A 17,000-nucleotide genomic window follows, 5' to 3' on the forward strand; every position below is an offset into this window, starting at 1 on the left:
CAATATGTGGTTGCTGATGCCCTGACAGGGATCGAGTAGCCTACAGTGAGTGCTGACAGGGCATTCAAGCCGCGGTACAGGGTGGTAAGCGTCGGATGAATCAAGCTCCTTCGGGCCAGAGGACATTTTGCCGTTATTGATCAGCATGGTATATGATGTCGAGCAAGAAAAAAACACATTTTTGTTTTGTTGGTAATATCCCTGACGACAGAGTATATCTTAACTATACATAAAAAGAATAGTGATCTTCCACTAAACGTGAAAATGGCCGCTGTAGACATGAAAGATGGCTTCTCGCGCAGTGAGCAACGTAAGCTGACAACAGCCAGCTACCCTTGTAACTCTTGTACAATGAGCATGACTTAAAGTGGTATTTCCCGAACCGATACCTGTTCTTATCAGAGGTTGATCACCCAGACGCAACTCTTCCCCGCCTTGTTTGCAAACAGGATTATTGTTAACGCGCAACCATCTACCTACCTAGGTACGTAAGCAATAACATTAGGCTAAACCAACATGATGCCATCGAGAGAGTCTCCAGGCGCCCACCTTCTATCCAGCAGCCCTCTTGACCAATATCAAGATTGTAATATTTCAAAAATGGGGGCGGCTGACATCAACGATCCTTTTACACCGGGGTTCTCGGAATTTGTCAACAAGGCCCTTGATGACTGGAAGCTTGCAGGTATCTCAATCGCCGTCGTTGATGGGGACGACGTCTTTTCAAAGGTCAATCAACTTGTCACTTGAACGTTTTGTGCTCTTGCTAACGTTGGACAAGGGATATGGGTTCGCGACTTTGCCAGATGTCCCATCTACACCAGAGACCCTTTGGTATGGCGGATCAACAACAAAAGCATTTGTGACAGCAACCCTGGCTCATTTGATCGAGACTAAGAAATACCCTGCTCTTTCTAGTGGGTGGCAGACTCGAGTCTCGTCGATTATTCGAGATGACTTTGTCACGCAAGATGATTGGGCAACAAACAATATTACACTTGAGGACCTAGCATGCCATAGATCGGGTCTGCGCAACAATGATGTGGGTATTCGTTTGCATGGAAACGGGCATCCATGGGAGATTCAAGATATCGTCCGCAATCTTCGGCATGTGCCCCTTCAATGGCAGCCTCGAACAGAGTTTGATTATAACAACGAAGGTTATGCAACGCTGTCGTACGTAATTGAGAAGGTGACTGGGAAGTGGCTTGGTGATGTGCTCAAAGAAACTATCTGGGACCCTCTTGGGATGACATCTACATACCTTGACTTGCAGCAAGCTAAAGACGCACCAGAAGATCTATCAACAGGCTACTACTGGGACACTTCTGAAAAGAAATATGCGTCTATCCCATTCTTACCCACCAAGATCGTCAGCGGAGCAGGAGCTATCATTTCCAACGTCACTGACTATACTAAATGGATCAGATGTCTACTCCGTAAAGAAAGGCCTTTGTCAGAAGCGGTGCACAATGACATACAGAAACCACGAGTCGTGGATAATCCAGAACCTGCTCGCGGTATGGATGTGTCCCTGTATGGATTATCCTGGTGGCGCACATCTATTCACGGCCATGTGGTCTATTGGCATTCTGGATCTGTCGTGTCTCACGGCGCGCTAATCTACTGGCTCCCAGAGCTAGACTACGGGGTTGTTCTCCTATCAAACTATCCTAACCCTGTGAGAGAAGTCATTATGAGGCGACTAGTTTATGACAAACTTGGGGTCCCAGCAAATGAACGCTTTGACATTGAAAAAGAGTAAGTTAAACATGACTCCATCACGGCAATTCAAGATTACCTGACATTTGTGAAGTTTGAGAATGGCGCGCCGAAAAAGAGAAGAGGCAATCGAGAACGCAGCCACGACCCTTTTCCCAAACATGCCAGTCAAACCCGTTCCACCGCGTGTTGATATCGACAGCCTTGTGGGAAAATATCACGCTCCAGGCTTTGGAACCTATGAGTTCTGCCGAGCCAAGAATAACAATTTGCGGAAGGAACTATTTGCCGAACGTACAGATTTGCTATGGAAGAGTCGGTTTACGCTTCGTCATGCATCAGGGAATTTCTGGGTGATGTTGATCTCGCTTCTTGACGATCCATCCAGATTACCAGACACGTTCTTAAGTGCCGAGTTCAGGTTTGGTATCGATGATTCACCTATTGAACTCGTTATCGTATTCCCGAATGGAGAGTATAACCGCGAGGTTATACTGAAGAGGGAAACATAGGATATCGGCTGGTAGCTTAATGTTACAGTATTATGAACATTTCTCATCGTCCATTCAAATACAACTTAAGGCCACGGTAATAGAAGGGAAAGTTGACAGTTTGTGATTTTTCAGATATCTGCGAGCGATATGTTGTATGTATGATGAATTATGTACTAATAGGTTCGCCTCTTAAAACCGAATCAAGAAGTGAAACGTGAGGACCCTTGCTAAGTAAATACAACGTGTGCATACTGCCGACCATCTTGATGTAAGAGTCCTATAGACTGGCACCAATTAAGAGCTGTAAGTGAAATCGACCAGAACGGGGTTGTGGTCAGAAAGGATGTTTCCATCGGGCTGAACAAATAGCTGGGGCACGTAGTTGAAAGAAGTTGCACTGAGTTTGACAGTGCTGCCAGATCGATAGCTACAAACTGCATTAGGACACTTCTCTCGGCCGCATTTATCTTCGAAGCTGGGTATAACTTACAAAACCTTGTCAACAATCTCGCACTTGTTGTCTGCGGCTGGAACCTTGCATGGGTTTGCGGATGCTCCAGCAGTGGGATACTTGCCTCCCTGAATCAGCTGTACCCAAGCATCACTGAATCCAGCATCTGTCAGCTTGTTGAGGCTTCGTCCAGAGTTGGTCCATCTGTCGTTGGTGTCGCCACCAATGATAACTGCTCGACCGTTGGAGTTGGACTTGATATAGTCAAGGATCTGATCGATACCAGCCGAGCGAGCATCAACATCACCCTTGTCGGATCTACACCGTTGATCATATTAGTAAAGCTGAGACTAATTTTCAGCGGCAGTGCATACCCAGCATCAGCATGAAGGTTGTAGAGATCAACCTCGACTTGACCGATAGTCATGCGCATGAAGCTAAAGCCCTTAGGAGTCAGGCAGTCTCCCGAGTTCAAATTGCATTTGTTCCACTTCTTGCGGTTGAAGGTAGTCCATGGGTAGTTGGCCACAGTGTTGAGACCATCACCAAATGGTACACCGCCAGAAGTGGGGGTTCGGTGAGGGTGGTTATCAGTCGCGTAGATGTAGGCGTGGAAGTTGAAGTCTTCCTGCATATGCACAATGTCGAACCCTTGGGTGGCAAAAGCAGTTCCGATCAGATTGGAGTTTGTGCCCTTATCGCCAGGAACATCGTTGCCGTTGATGATCTCTGGAAGGCCTGCCACATTGTAGGTGAGAAAGTTGAACTTTCCCGTCTTTTGACCAAGACAAAGGCCACTCAAGGCCAAAGTCGAGACTAGGAGCTGGCTGGAGACTGAGCGGATGGACATGATGAGTTGCTTTGCGGTTGAAGATAAAGAGTTGAGGAGCGAAACTCGCTCTTCATATAGAACGTGACATTGTTTACACTATATCGTCCTGCGGTATGTCAAAGCTTCTGAGGTTGGTGCATAACGTAACATCGCGATCTGCATGATGACTGCCCATCAGGGGTTGAGAGCCGGATTGATGAGGGAATAACACGCTATTCTACAGAAATGGCAACACCATCCGATAACCAGCTTCTGTTTTCAAACTAAACAGCACGTCAAGATTTGGACTATAATGATTTGAAAGAGCTGTATATAGGACACGCAGATCTATCATGTTGTTTGACTGGATGAAGCTGGTTATCTATACAAGTTTCCCAATCAGGCAATTCGCCCGATCTTGTCAAGGTTCATGGTTTTCCACCAATGCATTGAATCGTTTGTTCACCGTGACAAGCCCAATACTACCGAATAACTCATTCTGTAATCTGCACGTGCTAGTGAAACCCTGGTCAATAGCGCTATGGGCCCGGGGTACGGCATTTAAAGACTCAACCAAGTTGGATAATGATAGCAAGAACGAGGTCTAAAGAGCTAGGCATTTACTGAAAAGGCAAAGCAATTTCCGGTCATACTAGGGTATAAACTGTATTTATATCATCAGGCCTCACAGCGGTTATTTGAGTGGCAGTCCTCAGCAGTTTAACTAACCCAATTCTCACAATGAAGGCCCCCGTCATCGCTGTAGCTGTTCTCGGCACTTACTGCCACACAAGCCATGCCAAATCTGGCAGTTCAATTGATCCAGTGCAGCCCGTCCTTCTTCCGGACACAGCGGCCGCGAAGAACCCTCTATCACATCTTGGCGGCAATGGACCGTGGCATATAGGTAAGGAACCGTCATAGCTGAATGTCTTGGTTACTTACAAGGTCAGGTGCCGATATTACCGGTATTTCCTCTGATGTGCCAGAAGGCTGTCAGGTCGACCAAGCTGCCTACGTATCACGTCATGGATCCAGATATCCTGATACCGGTGCTCATAATGGGTGGCTTGATATGCAGCGCAAGGTGAATGATGCTGAGTGCCCCTTGGTTTAGAAATTGGCTAACAATCATGACAGTTCCAAAACTCCGACTATACTGCGACTGGACCTCTAGAGTTCCTCCACAATTGGAAGAGCCCTTTGACCAATCCTGAAATCCAGATTGCCCAGCTCAGTAAGACTGGATACAAGGAGCTTTTTGACATGGGATATACTGTTCGTACTAGGTATGGGACTCACAATTTCGTGTTACGATTGGTCAGCTAACTCGACTAAACAAAGATATCCTGATCTATACCGCGAAGGTGAAGAATTTGTTGTCTGGGCCAATAATTATACGCGAGTTATTCAAACCGCTCAACTATTCATCCACGGTTTCTTGGGAACAAACTCCTCGCTAGGCACAGTGGTTTCTGTTACTGGTAAAAATATGCCTGCTCACCTTGGCGATACTCTTGCTCCCTCGGACATGTGCCCAACATTTGTCGATGACAGCAGCAAGCAGACCGATGCGTGGCGATCCAAGTGGCTACCCGCCTTCAAGAAGCGATTGTCCCAGTATATTGAGGGCGATCTAGATCTCGAAGACGGACAATGGAATGATTTCCCTTACATTTGCGGATTCGAGTCACAGATTACAGGTCGACTTTCACCCTTTTGCAGTACCTTCAACCAGAAGGAGCTGGAGCAATACGAATACCAGCAAGATCTGAGATATTACTACGGTGTTGGACCAGCAACAAATGTTGCCTCTAAGATGATGGTACCCTTCCTTGATGCGTTGGTGCAGCGTTTTGTTGCTGGACCCGATGCTATCGGTACCAACTTTGAGGGTAAGAAATTTAAACTTCCCAAGATCCTTATGAGCTTTTTGAACGACGGCCAACTGAACGAACTTGCTGTCGCCACTGGTGTATACGACAACCAGAAGCGGCTGCCTGTTGACCATATTCCTGAGGACCGTCTCTGGCGCAACTCAGAAATATCCCCCATGCGAGGTACCATTGCCTTTGAGCGTCTCACCTGCACCAACAAGAAGGGACGTCCTGGTCAGAAGTACATGCGAATCCTTATCAATGATAGGGTCTACCCGGTGCCATCATGCAAAGATGGACCAGGAAGGTCATGCTCTCTGGCAAAGTATGCAAAGATTACCAAGGACCGGCTTAAGAAGAATGGTAACTTTGCGAAGCTTTGTAACGCAACGGATCCTACTACACCTTCCAAGGTTCTTGGAGCAAGCTTCTTTACGAACTTGGCTCAGCCTCACTTGAAGCCTGTTAGGCCATAGACGCATCTTGACTGTTGGGATGTGAAGCATTGGGATGAATTTGATATAGCTTGAAGGTTTCTTGGACATAGTTTAATGCAATACTACTTCGATTCACATATCATCTCACAGGGCCAGTACATCGTCGGGTAAATATGCCTCTGTATGCCATGTTCAAGCCAAACAGTTCGATGAGTATCCAGCTGCAAGGTCCACAACAGACGCGAATATCGGGCAGGCCTTTAACCAACTCATATCAGGGGGACGTCCACTACCCCATGGTCTTTTACTATATAAACTATCATGACATGTTACATTAATGGATCAAAAGAAGGTGAAAAGACAATAGGACTTGCATTGACTCCATCACTCTCGACCCAGTGCAGCCTTGGCCTCATTCAGTTCTTGCTCCGTGGGTAAGTTGACAACCATCATATACAAGACATCCTTGTCAAAGCATTAGTCAATTGTACATGGGCTGTTGGAATCGGGGGTACACTTACCTTGCTCAACAGCAGCTTCTTCATTGCATCACCAGGCGAGTATGGGAATATAGGCCCAGACTTCCCAGTGAGTCTTCCACTAATCCCTCCCCTTCCGCCTCTACCTCTCGAAGACAATCCGCCCCGGCTTGATCGTGACCTATTAGGGTTCACATTGCCCCCAGTAAGCAGTGAAATTATAGAACCACTATTGGCAGGATGCGAGGGGTCGGCGTATCGAGAGTTGAACTCTGGTCGCTCTCGCTGGTTGGCCAAAGCATTGTCCGTGTTTTTGTGTGCCTAAATTTGAGATCAGTACAATTGTCGATCATTCCGATGGCCTGATACTCACAAACTCGGCCTGTGCTCTCTTGTCGTAATATTCTGCAACAAAATTCTTCTTCTCGGCCATACTCTTTTTGAACCCCTTGGACTCTTCAGTATCAGCATCATCCAGAACATCCAAGGTAGGAAAGATGAGAGGTGCAGCCTCGGGCAGTGAAAAGTCTCCATAAGTCTTTCCGCTAGATCTCTTGAATTTGTCCGTGATTCCAGAGTCTTCGGGGTCCATTGAAGAGGCGATTGTCTTGTTCAGATCAATCATCTCATGGGCTCTCCCAGTATCCTCTCTCCAGGTCATAATGAGGCAGCAGAGGCCTCTGGGATAGAAGTATTCCTCGTTCAGTTTTCCTAGAAACTTGTTTGTACTTTCTAAATGTTAGCATCCAGCAAGAATATGGGTTATTCACAACATACTTTTGTCGACTATGCATGTCTTTAGTGATCTCGATGGTCAAGTAGACGGCTGCGCTTATAGCAATGCTTGGTGCAAATGGTACGAAAAACCCGCCAATTTCTGCAAAATTGAGCACTTGGATCCATGGAGAAGCCATTGCAGCTGCGTCAAATTTATCGAGGAAATCGAGCCATGTTTCTTGATCGATGCCCACGTCCTCGAGGATGGGAGCATATCCGCGAACGAATCCACGGGAACGATTCTTGGGCCTTCTTTGGGCAAGAATGACAGGCATTTCCAATCGCTGTCCAGTTGGCGGGTTTGTCAAGCCATGCTCTCTGATGAAAATGGTAGCAAGATCGGTGTCGTTCTGCGCAGGCTGTGATGATGACGACTCGCCTTCTGGACTCGACAGAAGCTCGGTTTGGGTGTCGTCAAGTTCCCATTGCCTCTCGGTCGTGTCACCTTGTTGGTTGGTTGATTGGTAAGAGTTCTGCTGCGATTGACTGATGGGAGCATTGCTTCTTTCTGGCTGCTGTGCCTGTTCTGCTGGTGTCGCATTCTTCTCCGCGTTTCTCTTCTCCTTGTAAGAACTAACGCTTTCTGAGACAAGCCCAATACCGCCGGCTACACCACGGACGGCTGACCCAAGCAAACCACCGCCACGCCCACCACCACGACCTCCTCGTGAGAAAAGAAATCCGCGACCGCTTCCGTTGTTAGACATGATGATATTGGATTGTTCCAATAAAGGGGCCAAATTTTTAAGGTGGGAAATAAGCTTCTTATCAGTGCGGTTTCACCCACTCAGTTGGGCGAGCCAGCAGCCTTACGAAACGGGTATTCGGCATCATTACAGCGATGAATGGCTGGGACAGTAATGAAGGTGGGGAGGATCCCATTCATCTTGACGAAAAGTAGTTAGATTGTCGCAGATTGCAGGGCTTATCGCTGGTTAGCGTCGTTATGCGTGCCATAGCCTCAGCCCACAAAGAGGCATTCTCAAGCAGCTGTCCATGGGATTGGTCTGTATGCATGGCAGGATTTGAGGGGTCGTTCGAAGGATCCAACACTGACGCCTCGAATAATCATCTAGACTAGCATTGAGAACAGAGTTACGCAGCAACACTGATATTCTGTACCGCTTGCAGAGTATCATTGCCGTTTGGAGCTCAGGACATAACTTTGGAGTGACCGTTCACTATTTCAACGACGTCGATACACCTGAGCGTCACTCGCAGGCAGTAAAACAAAATGCTGCAGACTTTGAGCGAAAACAGTTGCGATATCTTGTTGGAACAAATTACCAGAGCGACGACTAACAAAGGGGCATATTCCGGCTTCTAAACGTAACCATGCTCTCTTCATAAGAACCTCCGAGATCCATTGAGATACCGCCTCGTAACTTGCCTTTGGTAACCTCAGTCCATCAACCTTGTTGCAATCAGCTGTCTCCACAAGCAGATGAGTGAACCTTGATATAAATCCACGCAATATTGCTCAACCCGACCCGACGTGACGATGGCGTCAAGATGCCCGATGTCCACGGCAATCTTTAGACACCGGTCTCAAACTCCCCGTACTTAGCCTCTCTCCAATCACACATCCGTCGCAATTCCGGTTCGCTGCCATAAAGAACACTCATGAAGATCCTGTCACAAACGATATCTGGCTCTGAATGAATTGGACTGTTGTCTCTTCCCCAACTGAATCGAACGATTTGGCCGTGTCCAATGTCAACTTTGGGAGTCTCTTTGAATTCATTCTCGAGCCACTTTCGCAATTCCAAATCTGCTTCATCCCACTGTTCTTGTGAGGGACGAGGGATATCCTTTTCCAGCCACCAATAGTGCTGTGCCAGCCCTTGCCGTTCGATAGCGAATGTGTCCTCATCCGGCACCAGCATGAGTGTAGGAGGCCCGAGTAAAGTGATGGCATATTTGCTCCGCACAACCTCTTCGCGTCCCTCGTCGTATGGGTACATAGGACCGTCCCGGTGCCATCTCGGGATATTGAATTCGTCAGTGGGTTTCGTCGAGCGGATGGTAAACCAGCATGATCTTTTCTCTTCTGCGCTGCCTACACAGTCGTTTTGCGTGGTGGTTATGAATTGCTTGATAGTGCGTGCCACTTCATCCTCTACCCCATCTGTAAGACGGGCAACGAACTTAGCTCCCTCGACGCTAATTGAACCATCAACAGGGCCGAAGTAATCGAGATCTAACCCTTCGCTTGTGTAGGTGATGCGGGGGATGTCGACTGGCAGTGTCAGGACCGCGCACGGTGATGGATCAGACATCTTGGAATAGTGAATGATGATGTGTGGGAAGGGAAGATCACTGTTGTAAGATTTCGAGTTAAGGAGGGGGCAGATATAAAACCAATAGCTGGTTAGCCACTTTATGAGTCACGGTATACGAATTTCATTGGTAAGACTTTATTACTGGCTGCTTTTCTGGACGTAACCTTGATCTGCCTCTCGGAGGATTGTGTTGTGTCTACAAGGTTCAGTCAGTTTGCAGCCACTAACACACAATTTATAAAATTTAAAAATACAGTAGACAAGTACGACCATTATTTTCTTATACGGGGTAAATTTAACAACATCGAGTATCTTGATACTAGATGTATAAAAAGAAACAGACAGAGCATCGCCTCTGAGTCACGCCGCCCATGCTCTTTCTGCTTATTTACTAGCGTTGGTGAGGCTGAATGAAGACAACTCAACAGTCCCCCCCAGTCTGCCTTACCAATTGTTTATCCTCCTCCCTTTTTGGCGTGCTCCTATTTGCTTAGAGAAGCAAAAAGAGAACTTGAATCCTGCTTGGACTCTTACAATTGCGGTTTGTGTGGATCGAACACACGACCTTCAGATATCGGTAGATGATTGAAGTTTGACTTCAGTCTGACGCTCTCCCAACTGAGCTAAACCCGCGACTTGCGAATGTATCATTTCTGTCGTGAGAGTGGTCTATGGCTCCTCACTATGGAAACGCTTAGGTTCCTGGCCAACTATGGTTACCTGTCACCTACGGACATGGAGGGTGAGTAGTATCAATTGTGTCCCTCGTGTGGCGGTGGTGGTTGTTTCTAGCACTTTTAGTGCATTGATGTGCTCATAGCTATACGGGAGATCGGGCTGATAGGTCTCCATAGCCAAATCACGTTGAAAAAACCTATGAAACAACACAATTATGAAGAAAAGTTGAACAATCTATAACATTATCGCTTTAACTCTATAGTACACAAACCCACAAAATCTTCATTCACAGCGGGTAAAGAGTTGAGTAGCACACTACATAGTAACGCAAAGTCTCAACCGTATCGTTGAGCTTATTCGTTGTCTCTGACATCGATGACAGTCGACTTGAACTTGCGCGCAGGAACCTTGCGCTTGAACAAGATATCCGTCTCACGGTAGGATCTATCCTTCAGCTCAGGAAGGAAGAAGTAAGCCGAAACAAAGCAGACAACTGCAGTACCACCCCAGACATATCCACACTTGCCAGCAAGGTTCCATCCGGTAGGGTTCAGCAATTGAGAAGCCAGGTAGATCATGGGGATCTCGGCAATGTAATAAGCGGCACGACCGACACCGGTGCTTAGGGCGCGGAGGCGAACCGAGGATGTCTCAGCGATGATGGTATAAGAGATAGGTCCAAGACTTCCAGCATAAACGAAGGAGATCAATATACCGAGCACAGCTTGGGCGTAGTTGGTGGCGCTGTTTTGGTGAATGGAGGCGACGACACCAAGGAGGAAGAGGAAGGTAACATTGGTGATTGTACCCCAGAGGTAGATTGTACGACGGCCGAAGAATCCTGCGACAGGCAGAGATATTATGTTGGCAACGAATTGGAGGCATGAGTTGATCAAGTTAAGTTGAAAGGCACGCTCAGATGATACTCCAGCCTCTGCGTGATAGATCAGCTTAATGAATCTTCTCATTAGGAGTAGTTGTGACTTACGTTCGAAGAAGAAGGTTGCTTGATTGGCAATCAAGTTACCGGCAAAGTTTTGAGAGGCATAGATTAGACAGGTGATGATTGTTCGTCGCAAGTCAGTACCCTTGACAAGATCAAGAAGGGAAGGGCTTGCACCCAGCTTCTCCTCGATCTCAACAGTCCTCTCTATCATGGCAAGCTTCTGGTGAGAAGACTCCTTATCCTTGCTGCCGAGACGCTCGATAGATCGCAGAGCTTCATCTTTGCGGCCCTTTCGGATGAGCCACCAGGGCGATTCAGGTGCTAGGAAGACGAGGATCAAGAGAGGGGTCTGGTTAAATGTCAGTCATGCTCACTGTGGACTTGAACCCAGATTGTGCTTACAGGAAACAACCATTGCAAAGCAAGGGGGACACGCCAGGCCCACTGGTCATCGCGCTTATTATAGGCGTATGTGGCACCTGCAACGATGATGGATCCAATAGACCAACTCATCTGCAGTGTAGCAGTACAAGCACCTCGAAGAGCAAGAGGTACGATCTCACTGGCGTATGCAGGGGAGTTGGCAATGAAGAAGCCCCATGGCACACCTTCTAGGGCTTGTCCCACCACGAGTAGTTCTAGCGAATCGGCCTGTAGGAAGAATTGGTCAGACAATCAGGTATTCATTCAGGATAGTTCTGAGGCTTACAAAGAAGGAGATGAAGATAGTAGCATTCATGAGCATCAATGCAAACATCGTCGTCCATCGATAACCGAAGCGGTTGGTGATGGGTCCAGCAACAAAGACACCAACAAAAGCACCACACTGGCCGGCTTGGAAGAGTGCACTCTGCCATCTTGTAGGGATAGTCCAGCCATGTCCCTCGACATGAACGCCGTAGTGTTTCTGGAATGCGGGAAGGGCTACGAAGTTTCCGTTCAAGAACATGTCGAACGATTCCATGACCTGCACAAACAAGACATGTTAGCACCTTTGGACATAAACACTTGTTTCATCAAATACAACTCACGATAGTAAAGCACATGACGAATGCCCAGAAGCATGCCCAAGGATGACTCTTTGCGGCTGCCCAGGCACCTTGTTCATGCTCACGCTGTTCGGCGTCGAAGGCATCGTTCATGAGTTCAGGGTTGGCCAGGACCTCAGCATGGTCGACATTGGCCTGGCCGAGCTCTTCTTTTGACTTGAGAACCGGGGAAGACATCTTGCAGGAAATATGACTCGCAATTCACGCTTGTCAATTCGGTATCAAGATGATAGTAAATAAGTCAAGCATTTCCTGGGGAATGTTAAGGTTATTTATTATAAATGGTCCCCTCCGCATTCTGACCCAGGTTCTCTAACATCTAGGCGAATCTCTAGCCAGTATCAAGGTCTAGTTAAGCCGTGGAGTCGTGGATCTTGCAATACACTAGACTAGACAACGCTTTCCAACTCTTCTTTCAGCTGTGATAGGTGCGCAAATCGACAACGGCAAAGACGGCACAAGGGCAACTCCCATACCCAGCTTATTCCAAACCGGACTTATGCCCGCCCAAGCTAGTGCGGGTTCAGCGATACGGGGTTGACAAGGCCTCGGTCAACCAAGCAAAGTGTTTCATTGGAAATTTGGGGATGAGATCGTCTTGTTCCTCAGCGGGTTGATGGAGAATCTACGACGGGCCGAATAGACGGAGGAGCCATGCCTTTTCACAACTAGCCCCCGTGCGGAGTGAGCCAGTCGGTGATGACGATGTTGGGGAAAGGGTGTTGGAGAAATCCACTCTCCCCATGGGCATTGGGGTATCTCTCCATAAACTGAAGCAACGTAACACTCGGCGAGGGAATTTTTATGCGGATTGGCCTTTTCTGATACAAATGCCAGGCTGTTTCCTTGAATGCTGTTGGAGCTTGTCCCTGAAGAATAAAGGACCCGAACCCCATGGGGGAAACCGGGAAAGATTGGAGAACCGTGCGGGGTGGATTGAGGTAAAATTCTTTATCTCCAGACTCCATCACAGTTGGTTGGGCCGCTTCGGGCTTCTCTCCAGATCAGCACGAGAAAGTATGTCACTACTGGTGGTTGCTGACTAGATAGAACAAACCGTCAAAACTTGGTCCAAATGATTAATTACGCAGACGGTAGATACAGTAATAGAATAAGTGGCTTTTATCGGCTCTCAAACTCCTTCTTCTGACTCTTGATCCCCTCCTTCATTCCCTTTGCCAAACCCTTGACTTCCGATTTGAGCGCTTTCTTCTCTTCCTTGGAAAGTTTACCACTCTTTTTCGCCGTGTAGATTTCCCCCAAGAATCCTGTGATGATGGATACGGCGGCTTGGATGGCGCATTTGGCGCATCGATCGCCTTGCCTCAGGCTCTCAACTGCGTCAGCGAGGCCTTGCAGTTCAGATTGGGGACGAGATTGGAGAAGGCGATCAAGATGAGGGGTTTCAGAAAGTCCATGTACAGCGCAGTCGTTGGAGGAGCCTGTGGACATGGATGTGGTTGTATTCGCCAATTTGGTGTCAGAATGTGTCGGCGCTGTGATTGTGGCCATTTTGTATACTGATGGTGATTGTAGTTTTTGAATCAATTGATCTTTTAGAAATGACAGGTTTAAATTGCGCAGATGCTTGGTATGCTACTATAACCTTCTTTATATCTGTTTCTTATTTAGATCTGACGACTCTGAAGCTGGACGGCTTGTGTTTACTGAAATGACCGATTCTCGGACAGTTCTATAGACCGAACGGACAATTAATTGCCCAGATCAAGCAAGCTGCTCACCAATAACGTGTCGCATATGAAGCTATACCTGATACAAGGTGTCTCTTTCATGCAAGTAAGCATCCTTCTATTAATTCTTCTATTTATCTATCGTGATTTTGGTGCCGAATACCCAGCTCGATGACGCAGTGATTCTGCCAACCTCAAAGCCGGGCACCTAACCAGGCAACCTCCCTACCAACATGAGCCCTATAGCAGTAACTTACAGTGGTGGTAGCGCTAGCCTGACAGCCCGCCAGTTATTTAGATAGGTACCTGTTCCAAGAATGGACTATTCCCATAGTCCGTTGTCCGCTTTCTCTTTTCCAGTGTCCGGAATAGGCTCAAACCTGATGTTCTCGTAACTAATAAGATGCAACAATTATCCAAAAGAGTATCAGTCTTGGCACATGCACCATCGAGCCAAACTGTCAACTCATCTCATCACTCACCAAGAACAAAATGTCAGGCCTAAAAGTCCTTGTATCGGGTGCTTCTATAGCGGGCCCAGCGACGGCCTACTGGCTCGCTAAAGCAGGCGCCAAAGTCACTGTTATAGAACGCTTCCCAGCCTTACGTACAGGCGGCCAAGCTGTCGACATTCGCACTGCCGGCGTTTCAGTCATGCGCAGAATGCCTGGACTAGAGGCTGCCATCAGATCAAAATCTACTCAGGAAGAAGGCATCAGCTTTGTCAATGAAGATGGCCAGCCTTACGGGGTCATCAGGCCAACAGGGAACCCGGACCAACAATCTCTCGTCTCCGAGTACGAGATATTGCGTGGTGATCTGTCAAAGATTCTCTTTGATGTCACCAGCGATAACAACAATGTCGACTATATCTTCAACGAGCAGATCGCATCCATGAGCCAAAGTGAGAAAGTCGATGGTCCCGTTACTGTCACATTTTCGAATGGCACAGCAACCTCGAAATATGACTTGGTTGTTGCTTGTGATGGAGCGACCTCTAGAACTCGGGTTTTAGGCTTTGGCGGTCATGTTCGGGACCCCATCGTCACAACCAACTGCTGGGCCGCCTATTTTTCAACATGTCAAGACCTTCTCAAGGGAAGCAAGGTCGGGCAAGGATACAGCGCTGTTGGTGGGCGTAACATAAGTATTGGCTCCGATCCCGCAGGGTTTAGTCGTGTTTTGTTCATGTGCATGAACCAGAGCCCCAAAGACTCAGAATCCTTTCGGGAAGCACTAGCACAGGGAGAGATTACCACTAAAAAATACATCGCTCAGCACTACCAAGGTGTCAAATGGAAAACAAATCAAGCCATTCAGGAAATGATGGAAGCGACAGACTTTTACGCGAGCGAAACAGTGCAAGTCAAGATGCCTGATTTACACCGCGGTCGATTTGTTTTAGTGGGTGACGCAGGCTACGCATCTGGTCTCACAGGCTCTGGAACAAGTCTCGCTCTCGCAGGCGCTTACATCCTGGCGGGCGAACTGAAGAAACACGGTAAAGATATTGAATCGGGTCTTCAAAGCTATGAACAGCAGATGAGGCCTTTGATCAACAAAATGCAGCTAATCCCACCAATGGTACCAACCATCGTGGCACCGCAGACAGCTTGGGGTATTTGGCTGCGGAATAACATATTTTGGCTGATCGCACGCTCCGGTCTCATTGGGTTTGTTCAGCGGTTTATCGCTGCTGGATTTGGGGATGCAAAGGAGTTTCCCATTCCAGAGTATGAGTGGGATAATTAAGAGCTTTGGAGTTGGTACATCTTGATCCGGTTTCTAATTGATATGAACGATTTATTTTGCCAGGAACTCACGAGTCGCAATTGCATACTGACAACTCAACAGAGGGAGCTCTGATTATTGTCTTGCTGTGTATTTTGCACACATCGCTAGAGATATTTGTGGGAAAGAAAATGTGTTTGACACCCGTACTGTAGTGGTATTAGATTTGCGTACATGTAATGTGTTCACGAGTTTGCGCATAGATGGCAGAATACTGTTAACAATTTCTTGTATTTTTAGTCCAAGCACTATCTTTTGTTTGTAATAACAACAATATCTATGTCTATAACGACTCAAGATAAGCTAAATTTAGTTACGATTAAGAGAATGTAAAGGGTCGAAGAGACCAAGGCCTGAACAAGGTGGAACTATAAGAAAAATAAGGAAATCTTGCAGGTATTGCAGTTTAAATTCGTCCACTTTTATGTTGAGTCGTCGCTGTCATCGTCAAAAGAAGGATCATCGGCATTGAGAGGAGCATCAGTGGCGGTAGGTGCAGCGCCAGCGTCAACAACGGTGGTTGAAGAAGTGACAGCGGCAGAGCTTGTACCAGTAGTAGTAGTAGCAGTAGCTGCTGACCTGGTCGGGATACTAGTGGGACCAGTAGTTGCAGTGACAGTCTTGATTGATGCAAAGCAAGAGGCCCTCTTGTCATCACAGTCAGCCTTGTCGCTGGACTTGTCTCGAATACAAGTGTAGTGCTCGTATCGGCAACGTCGACGACCCTGCTCTTGACCCCACCATTGTCGGAGACTTGTAGGTAGCTGGGGTCGACCTGTGGTGCGCGAGGCGGTCGTGCTTCCAGTTGCAGAAGGAGGTGGCTTGGTAGAGGTTGCAGAGACACCAGAGGGGGCACCAGAGGAGGCAGCGGTCTTGATACATGATGCGTAGTCGGAGGCGCAGGACGATTGGTCGCTTGATTTGGCGATCAAGCAGGCGTTGTAGGCGCCGATACACTTGTTCTGCGAAGAGTCTCGGAAGAACCATGTAGGCATGAAGGGTAGGTTATACATGGAACCCTTGGAAGGAACTGCAGTGCTTGAAGTAGCACTGCCAGATGTGGTGCTGCTGGGCGGTCCCTTTCTACCATTCTGAGGGTGAGCTGCAGCAGAAGCCGCAAGGGCGACGGTGACAAATTGGACAGAGACCTTCATGTTGTTGATTTGGTATGGTCAGATAGGTATATAAGACAGATTTAATGGTGAATTTTTGATGATGAGGCACGATTTGTATGCTTGAGGGTATTGAAGTGATTGGGATGGAATCATGACAGGGAATCAGAGACGCTTATATAGACAGCATAGCCAACTTCAATTACCACCATCTATCTAGAGTTTTTGCCTGTAGGTCCAGACTTTGACGATGCTTGACGTAGCGTCGAGCTTCCCCGTTCAGATTCAGGGCATGGTTTGTGGCTTATTGACACCTGCATTCCCGTCGGAAGCCAACGCCACTTGCTCAAGAGTCATTGACAAGCCATGCCGAGTCTGTCAGGGCACCGATGCTGTAAAGATA

At 47.6% G+C, this 17,000-nt stretch overlaps 9 protein-coding genes and 1 non-coding gene across 10 annotated transcripts; 3 read left to right on the top strand and 7 right to left on the bottom strand.

Moving 5' to 3' along the window:
* Nucleotides 1-600: 600 nt before the first annotated feature.
* On the top strand, nucleotides 601-2,234 carry FPOAC1_005738 (uncharacterized protein; the record flags this gene model as incomplete). The annotated part of the gene is made up of 3 exons (XM_044850254.1): nucleotides 601-729; nucleotides 782-1,761; nucleotides 1,817-2,234. The coding sequence occupies 3 exons, from the start codon at nucleotides 601-603 to the stop codon at nucleotides 2,232-2,234; spliced, it is 1,527 nt and encodes a 508-aa protein (XP_044708964.1).
* A 276-nt stretch (nucleotides 2,235-2,510) lies between these two features.
* On the bottom strand, nucleotides 2,511-3,517 carry FPOAC1_005739 (uncharacterized protein; the record flags this gene model as incomplete). The annotated part of the gene is made up of 3 exons (XM_044850255.1): nucleotides 2,511-2,643; nucleotides 2,707-2,985; nucleotides 3,042-3,517. 3 exons carry the CDS (start codon nucleotides 3,515-3,517, stop codon nucleotides 2,511-2,513), a joined length of 888 nt encoding a protein of 295 aa, XP_044708965.1.
* A 702-nt stretch (nucleotides 3,518-4,219) lies between these two features.
* Nucleotides 4,220-5,831, top strand: FPOAC1_005740 (uncharacterized protein; the record flags this gene model as incomplete). Its single annotated transcript, XM_044850256.1, has 4 exons — nucleotides 4,220-4,385; nucleotides 4,432-4,565; nucleotides 4,619-4,767; nucleotides 4,823-5,831. The coding sequence occupies 4 exons, from the start codon at nucleotides 4,220-4,222 to the stop codon at nucleotides 5,829-5,831; spliced, it is 1,458 nt and encodes a 485-aa protein (XP_044708966.1).
* A 345-nt stretch (nucleotides 5,832-6,176) lies between these two features.
* On the bottom strand, nucleotides 6,177-7,755 carry FPOAC1_005741 (uncharacterized protein; the record flags this gene model as incomplete). The annotated part of the gene is made up of 4 exons (XM_044850257.1): nucleotides 6,177-6,257; nucleotides 6,314-6,592; nucleotides 6,645-6,999; nucleotides 7,049-7,755. 4 exons carry the CDS (start codon nucleotides 7,753-7,755, stop codon nucleotides 6,177-6,179), a joined length of 1,422 nt encoding a protein of 473 aa, XP_044708967.1.
* An 828-nt stretch (nucleotides 7,756-8,583) lies between these two features.
* On the bottom strand, nucleotides 8,584-9,327 carry FPOAC1_005742 (uncharacterized protein; the record flags this gene model as incomplete). The annotated part of the gene is made up of 1 exon (XM_044850258.1): nucleotides 8,584-9,327. The coding sequence occupies one exon, from the start codon at nucleotides 9,325-9,327 to the stop codon at nucleotides 8,584-8,586; it is 744 nt and encodes a 247-aa protein (XP_044708968.1).
* Nucleotides 9,328-9,867: 540 nt separating this feature from the next.
* On the bottom strand, nucleotides 9,868-9,963 carry FPOAC1_005743. The gene has a single exon. It is a non-coding gene; the product is annotated as a tRNA-Phe (tRNA).
* Nucleotides 9,964-10,361: 398 nt separating this feature from the next.
* On the bottom strand, nucleotides 10,362-12,180 carry FPOAC1_005744 (uncharacterized protein; the record flags this gene model as incomplete). The annotated part of the gene is made up of 5 exons (XM_044850259.1): nucleotides 10,362-10,942; nucleotides 10,997-11,303; nucleotides 11,357-11,605; nucleotides 11,664-11,921; nucleotides 11,986-12,180. The coding sequence occupies 5 exons, from the start codon at nucleotides 12,178-12,180 to the stop codon at nucleotides 10,362-10,364; spliced, it is 1,590 nt and encodes a 529-aa protein (XP_044708969.1).
* A 945-nt stretch (nucleotides 12,181-13,125) lies between these two features.
* On the bottom strand, nucleotides 13,126-13,515 carry FPOAC1_005745 (uncharacterized protein; the record flags this gene model as incomplete). The annotated part of the gene is made up of 1 exon (XM_044850260.1): nucleotides 13,126-13,515. One exon carries the CDS (start codon nucleotides 13,513-13,515, stop codon nucleotides 13,126-13,128), a length of 390 nt encoding a protein of 129 aa, XP_044708970.1.
* Nucleotides 13,516-14,186: 671 nt separating this feature from the next.
* On the top strand, nucleotides 14,187-15,446 carry FPOAC1_005746 (uncharacterized protein; the record flags this gene model as incomplete). The annotated part of the gene is made up of 1 exon (XM_044850261.1): nucleotides 14,187-15,446. The coding sequence occupies one exon, from the start codon at nucleotides 14,187-14,189 to the stop codon at nucleotides 15,444-15,446; it is 1,260 nt and encodes a 419-aa protein (XP_044708971.1).
* Nucleotides 15,447-15,907: 461 nt separating this feature from the next.
* Nucleotides 15,908-16,639, bottom strand: FPOAC1_005747 (uncharacterized protein; the record flags this gene model as incomplete). Its single annotated transcript, XM_044850262.1, has 1 exon — nucleotides 15,908-16,639. One exon carries the CDS (start codon nucleotides 16,637-16,639, stop codon nucleotides 15,908-15,910), a length of 732 nt encoding a protein of 243 aa, XP_044708972.1.
* Nucleotides 16,640-17,000: the final 361 nt, after the last annotated feature.

The sequence above is a fragment of the Fusarium poae genome, chromosome 2, assembly GCF_019609905.1.
Source record: "Fusarium poae strain DAOMC 252244 chromosome 2, whole genome shotgun sequence".
In the NCBI taxonomy this organism is placed as follows: domain Eukaryota; kingdom Fungi; phylum Ascomycota; class Sordariomycetes; order Hypocreales; family Nectriaceae; genus Fusarium; species Fusarium poae.